At 28.4% G+C, this 9,634-nt stretch overlaps 1 protein-coding gene across 2 annotated transcripts; it reads left to right on the forward strand.

Annotated features, from left to right (window-relative positions):
• Window positions 1-2,258: 2,258 nt before the first annotated feature.
• Window positions 2,259-9,145, forward strand: LOC123300725 (apyrase). 2 transcript variants are annotated; one of them, XM_044883353.1, is made up of 9 exons: window positions 2,259-2,527; window positions 4,514-4,854; window positions 5,299-5,496; window positions 5,560-5,782; window positions 5,966-6,309; window positions 6,384-6,474; window positions 6,557-6,718; window positions 6,972-7,255; window positions 8,640-9,144. In XM_044883353.1, the coding sequence occupies exons 1-9, from the start codon at window positions 2,482-2,484 to the stop codon at window positions 8,688-8,690; spliced, it is 1,740 nt and encodes a 579-aa protein (XP_044739288.1). In that variant the 5' UTR covers window positions 2,259-2,481; the 3' UTR covers window positions 8,691-9,144. The 2 variants fall into 2 exon arrangements, with proteins under 2 accessions (XP_044739288.1, XP_044739289.1); XM_044883354.1 differs by lacking the exon at window positions 2,259-2,527 and adding an exon at window positions 4,327-4,436 and having other exon boundaries at window positions 8,640-9,145.
• Window positions 9,146-9,634: the final 489 nt, after the last annotated feature.

A 9,634-nucleotide genomic window follows, 5' to 3' on the forward strand; every position in this document is an offset into this window, starting at 1 on the left:
ATGCATACAAAAACTTTATAAATGATAATATTATTTAAATATTACTCATCATGCAATTTGCTGATAAAAATGTGTAAGATAAGTGATAAATATGAGGTCAGTGAACAAATTTGACCAATATTTCATAGTATAAGATTTCACTGACAAGATTTTATTCTCTTCAAACGTTAATAAACATATGCTCAAGATAACCTTTAAGAAGTATCGTCTATGCTTATGATTGGGTTTGTTGGGCTAACTTGGTCCGATCTTTGAAATCATGCTACTTTATTACAACGATAAATAAAACTGTGACTGTAATATTATTGTAGGCTCATAGAGTTCAATGTTCATATTTATCAACTCCAATCCCTGTTCCCAGGTTTTCCAAGCAGAAAAGATGGCGTATTACCAATTTTGTAAACTCTCACAATTTAGCAAATGTTTTTAGGTTACGATTAATCTGCGCTTTGTGTTTTACCTCCAGAAAAAGATGGTGTAAGGATATTTTATCCACCTGCTAATATACTTTTGGTATTTTCTATTCCACTTAATTCTGAGGGTTCTTTCTTTATTTAGACGAATGTCAGATTTTTGTAGACAAATAAATATAGGACCTAATTATTATACATATATTTTGAGGATTTTAGGTTTCCGCATCTCAAAAATAGAACTAAAACTAGTGTTCATCTTAGGTTAGGTTAAATTAGAGTGGCTGCCCTGGGGTGAGACACACTTAGACCATAGGGACCATTGCCGTACCGAAATAGGGTTGGCCCATCCCCGGCCACTACTCCAAGGACCATTTGAACTGTTTAAGAACAGCAGGAGAGCTTTGACGTTGACGGACTTTAGGTCGGAGAGGTCCTCAAAGAAAGGCTGGCTCAAGTAAGTCGATCTCTTCATGGCAAGAGCGGGGCAGTGGCAGAGAAGATGAGACATTGTCTTCTCCCCCTCACTACTGTGACAGATCCAGCAGTACTCGTGATACACTGCCAGGCTCAGGCGTTCAGTTGTTTTCTTTTGAAAAATTGCCATACCTTTTCCTATTAGTGAAATCTAAAAAATGTAATGGATTCGAAAATATTCACTACAAATGTGTCCGGAAAATCAAAAGATACAAACTTTTTTATTGACAATTTTGAAGTATACTACGTTTTCCTTGCTCCCAGTGAAAAAATAAAAGTACTTTTTTGTTTATTAACTTTTAAAATTGAAGCAGTACGTATTCTCGTTTTGCATACCAATAAAATATTTTAGTCTTCTTTGGGTATTGTCCAAATCATATGTTTATTGTTTGGCGGTAAATAACAATCACGTTTTGGCACACGATATTTTAAAATCTATTTTTAAATTTGTAAATTGTGTATCAATAAACAAATGTTTAATCAAACATAAAATTTCATCAGATTACGTAAAGCGTCTTAATTTCGTGAAAAATATCAAATTTAATTATCTTATTGGGTACAATAGAACTATAGTGATCCAAGTACTGTTTCGATTTTTGTGAGAAAATGAAGAAAATGCGTGTTTAATTTTTACTGGTTTATTTTTATAAAAATATAAATAATAACCATTGTTGGAACCATCGAAATTAAAAATATATATTTTTTTTTAAATTTGTGTTCTTACACCCTTACTTAGTCGGGTACAACGGGTTTTTATTGTTTTCAATAATTTTTTAAGGTTTTAACTTTAAAGTTTTTTTTTTTTAATTTCCACCGACTAGCTTTGGAGAAATCTATGAAAACATATCATCCATCTACCGTTTTCTCATAAGACCAATGTTAAATATGCCTACTTTTGAAGTCATTTATTTATTTAAATAATTGGTTAACTCCCCTAAAATTTTTAGAATTTATTTAGATTTAGTCCAACTGCATACAAAAAAAAAATCAAGCCTTTTATCCAAAATTGTCCTGGCGCTATTAAGAAAATAATATTTGTTTTTACACATTAAATAAATCAATTATAAACAAAGTAAGAGACTGTGACAAAATCTTTCAGAAAAATGATGCTTACATCACTATAATTCTATCAATCGTAGTATTACATATGCATAATTCAAAATATTTCCCCTATTATATTTTTTCTAATAAAATTTCATATCTATCTTTCTCCCACTAAAAAGGTGATAAAATAAAATAAGTACCTTTTCCGATAATTATATATTTGAAACATAATGAGAATATTTATGTATAAATATAAGTTTGCAAACTGTAAATCGCTTAATTAGACGCGTATTATTGTGATTGTACAAATTGACATTTTAGTATCAGTAGTAAACTCAAACTGATACATACATTTTTGAACATCTTCTAAAGTTTTTAATGAACCCTTGTTGACATAAATTAAAGTGATAATAATATAGTCTCTAGATTCATTTAGTAAACAAGTTAATTTAATAACAGATTGTTTTATTTTTTGTGTGTGTTTTAAAATTTGTGAAATAAACAAATAGAAATTGATTCGAAGTGTGTTTGTAATACTTTTGTCCAATTTATGGTTCATTTATTAATTTTTAATATATTTTACAAAATGCATAAACGTAAGTATTAGATTGAATTTTTATGTAATAAGCACGAACTTTAGAAAAGAATTATTTGTTTAAGAAAAAATACAGATATTTTTATTTAAAATTATAAGGCATTTTAATTAAAGCACGTACACATCTCATACTAAGATTAAAATATTTAAGAAAATAAGAAAATTTTGTATGTTTTTCACAAAGAAATTTTCATAGAAAAATCTTAATATTGTGGAATTGAAACTATACTTTAAAAGTTCTTTAATGTTTGCATTTTTCGATTTTTACTAAAAATTTTCTAATGTTTTTCACAAAACAATTGTAGTTAGTTTCCCATTAGCTAAAATTAACTAATTACTAAAAAAAACTTTATAATTATTAAAAATTACAAATAGAGTAATTAAATAGTAATACAAAAATTCTGGTAAATTGTTCAACAATAAAACAAAACGTTTATAATTGATACATTAACACTTGTATGATGAAAAATCAATCTCCCAAAAAAAACGTCTTAACTAGGAAGATAATTAACCCGTATTAATTAAAAAGGTAATAAGTATTACACAAATTAATAATCGCTGTACAAATTTTAACGCGTCAATCAATCTATAGATTGGGGGAAAACATTAGTCACAATCCTTAATTAGATCTTAGATTTATTTTACCTTCAACGCGAGATACAGGCCTGGATTTACATATTGGCCTACATTCATACGCTTTCTGAAATTATGACGAATTTTTAAGCATATAGCATCGATTAAAAGGATTTGCGTGGAATTTTACTCTTCGGTTCAAATTGTATACGTATCAGAACTAACTCAAAAACGTAGAGCGATATTTTTTTGCCATTTCCCAAGGGCGGCGCTTTGTATAAATCCGGTCTTGCTGAGATATTATAGATGCAGCTTTAAAAAGATTCTCTTTTTATGGTTTTTGGGTGGCTTATAGCTACATAAAATGTAACCTTATCTAAATTTTGCGTTGAACAATTTAAAATCAAATATTTAACGATATTTATACAGCCTTGAGACTTTTAGTCATTATTGCATTTATTAAAACAAATATTATGTTTTTGAATGTATAAATTCTGTTATGAAAATTTAGATCTAATTATTTAATATTCCTATATAAGGAAATAATTTATACGTCTAGGGAAAATTTTTTTAAAAACTTTATATAGCAACTGAAAAATGATAATATTGTACAAACATGTGCTCAGGAATTAAAAAAACGTCAATGATAATATAAATATTTTCGGTTTCTAATTATGCAAATTATTATTTTATCAGGATATATAAGCAAACAAATTATCATTTTATTTGAGGAAAGGTCTCCGATGCCTTCTACATTAAAATAATTTTTTTAATGTCGAGAATATTAAATTTTACAGATTTGTAAATCGCTCTGAAACTGACTTTGTGTAGGACTAGAATTTCTAAAACTAATTGAAATATGATACTAAATCATTTTTCTGTACTGTACGCATATTAAAATAATAAACGCAACAATATCAATTCTTATGGTACAATAATGTGCTCCTGCACAAACTCCAAGTCAGTTTCAGTCAACGAGCGAATACGTAAACGAACGTATTCACAAAAACAGAACTAATTAGATTATTTTATAAACACCTGTATTCTAAACAAATTCTATGATCAATATTTCAGCAATTACATGTATTATAAAAATTGTTATACGTAAACATTTTTTGAGCTGTCAACGAAGTAACTTCGTGTTTGAATAAACATTATCGTTTAACAGATAATAGGGTTCACCGCTTTTCAAAGTCAATTTTTAAAAGATGTTTACTTTTCTGCTCACAAAAAAAGATTAATTATTACGCCAATATTAGCATTATTACTTATTGTCTATCTTAATGATTATTAAATACGTTTTTTCACAACAATGAATACGAAATATTGTATTGCTAGTAATTATTTGATTTTTTAAACATTAATTCATGATAATTTTCATCAATAATTAATCGAATTTTTATTTAATTTCTAGTAAATGGTACGATATCCATGTTAATATGTCTACTATGGATTGTAACGAATTCAGCGCTACCACAAAATGGAACATTATTTAAATTACCGATAATTCATTTGAACGATTTTCATGCACGATTTGAAGAAACTACACCACAGTCGACAACATGCAAACCGGGGATGTTAAATTGTATTGGTGGTTTTTCTCGATTGTATACTGCTGTTACAAAATTACAAACCGATAATCCAAATGCAATATTTTTAAATGCTGGTGATAATTTTCAAGGAACTATGTGGTATAATGTCCATAAATGGAATGCAACCCAATATTTCTTTAATTTATTACCAACAGATGCCTATGTGAGTCTAAAATTTTTGTTTATTTTCTTGCTATAAAAACATTCTAGCGCCCAAAAATCTTCAAAAGAACTTTTATTTTGTAAAAAAAATTGGTACTTAAAGCCCGTGGATTTTAAAATATTTTTGATCGAATTTTATAGTTATTTAGGATCGCTATTAGTTAGAAATATTTAAGAACGGAGCATTGAAGATAGTAAGAAAAGCTTATCCTATATTTTGACTTCAGATAAAACTGGCGCATCAATTTTCTCAATCAAACTGAAATATTCCACTTATTTCAACAGGGATACTTTACTTGAAATCATTTTAGCAATTTTTGTAGGCAAGCTTTGAATTGAAAAATAGTAGTATATTTCTAAATATCTATTTTCTCGAAACCGGCTATTATGACTTTTTACAAAATTGTAGATTTATTTATACTAAATATGCTTTTCTACATTGTAGACTATTGGTAACCATGAGTTTGATGATGGAATAGATGGTTTGGTACCATTTATTAAATCTATCAAAGCTCCTGTTGTACTAGCAAATGTTGATGATAGTCGTGAACCCGCAATCCAAGGACTTTATGAAAAAAGTACGATTATAACACGTGAAAACAAAAAAATTGGAATTATTGGCGTTATTATTCAAGAAGTAAATGTAAGTTTAGATTTTTGTTCTTATCTGTTGAGTAAATTATTAATTTTAAATACTTTTTTTTAGCTTATATCAAACACAGAAAAGTTAATATTCTTAGACGAAGCTGAATCAGTAAAAGCTGAAGCTGAAAAATTAAAAACCGTTGATAAATGTGATATAATTATTGTTTTATCTCATTGTGGATTAGATATTGACAAAGAAATTGCTGCTAATGCTGGTCCTTATATAGATGTAATTGTTGGAGGCCACTCGCATACATTTTTGTACCATGGATCTGATTTACCTGGTAATTATTTATTTTGAAAGCTTCGTTTCACCAACTCTGCTTAACTGATTAACAAACCTATCAATTAATCTCATCTTCAATTAATTATTATACATTTTATTGATAGGATTAATCGGTGAAGTTAGGGTGAAATATGAGTAATATATATGTAGAAAAATGTAGAACCTATTTTTATAATTCCAGGTCCCGATATCCCTGTCGATGATTATCCAGTAACTGTTACACAAGATAATGGCCACCAAGTTTTAATTGTACAAGCATCGTGTTACACCAAATATCTTGGATTTATTACAGTGTATTTTGATGTTGAAAACAAATTACATCATTGGGAAGGTAATCCTATCTACTTAGATCAAAAAATTGCACAAAATCAATACGTGAATGAATTAATGGTACCATGGAAGGAAGTTGTCGATCAAGTTGGAAAACAAGTACTTGGTGAAACAAAAGTACTTTTAAAGCAAACAGATTGTTCGTTTGGTGATTGCAATATTGGAAACTTCATTGCTGAAGCAATGGTTGATGCTGTAAGTTTACATTTTTATACCTAGTTTTGTAAATTATTCGATATTCTTATAATAATGTAATTTAATTATTTTAGTGGGTTGATAAAGCTGAGGAAGATGAATGGACTTATGCCCCAATAGCTATTTTAAATACAGGCGGTATTCGAACTGGAATAGAAAAAGGAAGTAAGTAATTTTCTGTTATCTTTTTTGTTTTTACACGATTATTTTTAGAATATATTTTAATAAATTTGATTTTCTTTCACAGATATAACTTATGCAGATCTGTTAGTTGCACAACCATTCGAAAATTTCATTGATGCCATAGAATTACGAGGTGACCATTTATTAGAAGTTTTCGAATATTCAGCCGCAACAATTTGGAAAACTGGATCTGTATATGGATTTAGCAAAATGTTGCAAACAAGTGGTTAGTATTTTTAAGAATTCTAATTTCTACATTTACATTGGATTTAAATATCCACAATGAAAGGGATAAAATCAAAAATCCCTGGAATTGTTGTATTAATCTGTGACCAGACCGATTGTATTACGACTTTAAAAATTTGAGAGACCCTGTAATCTACCTTAACCAAAATATTGTGGCTATAGATGGATTAAACAATATTTTTTAAACATAAAAAAAATTTTTCCGTGGGCTTAACTTTTTTTTTCGTTTTTAGGAATTCATATTACTTTCAATGCAACTTTACCAGTTGGATCACGAGTTCAAGACTTAAAATTGCGTTGTGGTAAATGCGAAGTACCAAAATATGAGCCTCTTGATAAAACGAAATATTATCGTATAGCGATAGTGAATTATTTAATACAAGGTGGTGATGGCTTTTCCATGATTCCAGACAATATGAGAAATCATGTACATGGCAGTCGTGACATTGATGTTCTGACCAAATATATTAAAAAGCGATCACCAATTATTCAAGATCAAGATGATCGAATGATATTAGTAAGTTGAAAAACAGGACTAATACCATACATGGAGGTTAGAATATGTTTCTTTTATATTTTAAAAGAAAACTCAACGATAATGCCAATTGAAAAGAAGTTTTTTCTATGAAAAAAATTATTATTTATATCTTAAGAATATTCAATTATGAAATTATCAGTTTTCAACCAGTTTTGCCCAAGAAATCATCTGCCGATAGATTAAATACATTGGAGAAACCAGTTTTAAGAATTTTGAATAAAAATATTAGAACTTAGAGCGACGAAATTTCTTTTAGTTCAAATGACAAAAGAAGAAAAAAATTGACCTTTTTATACTCGAAATATAATAGTAATCAGTAGTAATTCTTTTCAAAAATATGATAATATATGAAGGCCACTATCAAAAGTGAATTATTGATTTATATTAATAATAACCGGTAATTATTAATACTAAATAAAATAATTAAAGAATAATTTAATAAAATTATCTTAAATAATAGAAGAAGGAAGAAGGAAGATTATTTTAATTTTAAAATAATTTAATAAGATTCTCTTTAGACATTCTCAACAAGCAATACATCGGTATTACTGTTTGATATAATATATCTGATTCTAACAAATGTTCGTTCAGGTTCAGTTAAACGTTGAAATCGTAGCAGATATAATACCCAAAGTAGAAAAAGTCATAGCACAGGAGCTGCGTTAGCCAAGCGAATCCATTCAAAGATTGAAAAAATAACACATTTCTAAAAATCGAATATTGCATTTTTAATTTTTCAAGAGTTTTTATTTCTAAAACTAAGCTTCTTGAGAAAAAATCACAAGAGTTCTTTTTTGCTTAAAACTGATCAAAAAATACAAAAATGTTTTTTATTTAAACCTGCACTCATTGTTTATCTGTTGATTTTTCTCAATTACGAACTTGACCTTACAAATACAAAAACGCTTCTTGATACCAAATTTTATTCAAATCGGTCTTAAATTTGCGACGGCTAGCGAGGGTACAGACACATAAATGTATAGGTACATATGTATATATACATATAAATTTTAACGATGGTCATTTTGTGTAGTACAGAAGCTATAGCCCCCATTTCCTTCAGAAATTCGCTAAAAATTAGCATAACACGAATTCTCGAAAATGTTTTTGATTTTGAAAATACGTTAATGTGAACGATATTCCCTTTCAGAAAAATAATACTTGTATTCGATAAACATTTGGCTTGTATAGTCTCTTTCGTGTATTCGACGAGCAGTCTTTCTCGATTAAATATTCGGCGAATATTTATTAATATTTGGTACCAAGTATTTTTATGAAACTGTTATTTTTTTATTTATGCTTGCTGGTTATTATTAATAATAACCGAATAATTCATTTTTAAAGTAGCAAACACTTATTTTAGGTAATACTGCATTTACAATGGACTAGTGAAACTGCGAAAGGAAGTGTTTAGTGCGAATGTAAGTAGTAATAAGACATTGTAAACCAGCTCGTTACTAAACACTTATACTAAAGGTATTTCTATTGAAATGAGACTATAAGTAGTTACTCGCATGAAAAATTCTAGAGAGGTAGTTTTCAACGACATACAACTTTAAAAATATTTTAGTACAATTGGCCTTCTCTGTTAGCTGCTATAAATTTCCAATGCTGTCACATAAAGGTTTGGAATCCATACTATTTAGAACAGGTATGGGCGAGTTATTTTAAGTCGAAGTCACCATTGTTATAACTTTATTGTGTGCCTTAAACTTTATTGTGTGTTTCTTTATCCAAGACCGCATTGATCATAGAAGAGGAAGCGAAACAGGTATACGACTCTTCTACCTATCTCAGTTTTTCTTATAGTAATGAGAAAAATAGGAAAAAAATGTTGTCTCCTTGTCTTACTCGTATTTTTGGTTTTCACTGTCTTACTCGTATTTTAGATACAGAAGTCTGAGAGACTCCTCTAAGCCACGTTTGCAAATGCCTGATTTAGAACACAATTTTGAAAAAACTTGATACATGTAAAAATGATAATCACTTTTTCATACTGTGTACTGTGAACATGAGATGCTTAGTATACTTTTACAGAGATGAGCAATATATGATAGTATTGGTTGTAGCGTTGACAGATTTACCAAAAATTTTAAAATTAACTACTATTTCACGTTCTCTCTTATGTCAATAGAAATATCTTAAGTGACTTCCATTACGTAATCACTAGCACTAATCACTTAACAAAATGTAAATGCTCGATAACATTGCACATCGATCGAAAGTCGTTAATTTTTAATATTTAATATTTTCAATATTAACCGAATGTTATTTTGAATGAAAAATCATTAGAATGAAACTCAGGAGTCATACATTAAGTGTATATACATATTAAATCAAAATATTAGAAACAATTTA

This window comes from Chrysoperla carnea, chromosome 5 (genome assembly GCF_905475395.1).
Source record: "Chrysoperla carnea chromosome 5, inChrCarn1.1, whole genome shotgun sequence".
Classification (NCBI taxonomy): domain Eukaryota; kingdom Metazoa; phylum Arthropoda; class Insecta; order Neuroptera; family Chrysopidae; genus Chrysoperla; species Chrysoperla carnea.

Excerpts from the sequence above, each read along its gene's own strand:
- LOC123300725 (XM_044883353.1), top strand. The coding sequence starts at position 2,482 with ATGGTTCATTTATTAATTTTTAATATATTTTACAAAATGCATAAAC. Across the intron at positions 2,528-4,513 it reads ATTTTACAAAATGCATAAAC|TAAATGGTACGATATCCATG; the intron begins GTAAGTATTAGA and ends TTTAATTTCTAG. Across the intron at positions 4,855-5,298 it reads TATTACCAACAGATGCCTAT|ACTATTGGTAACCATGAGTT; the intron begins GTGAGTCTAAAA and ends TCTACATTGTAG.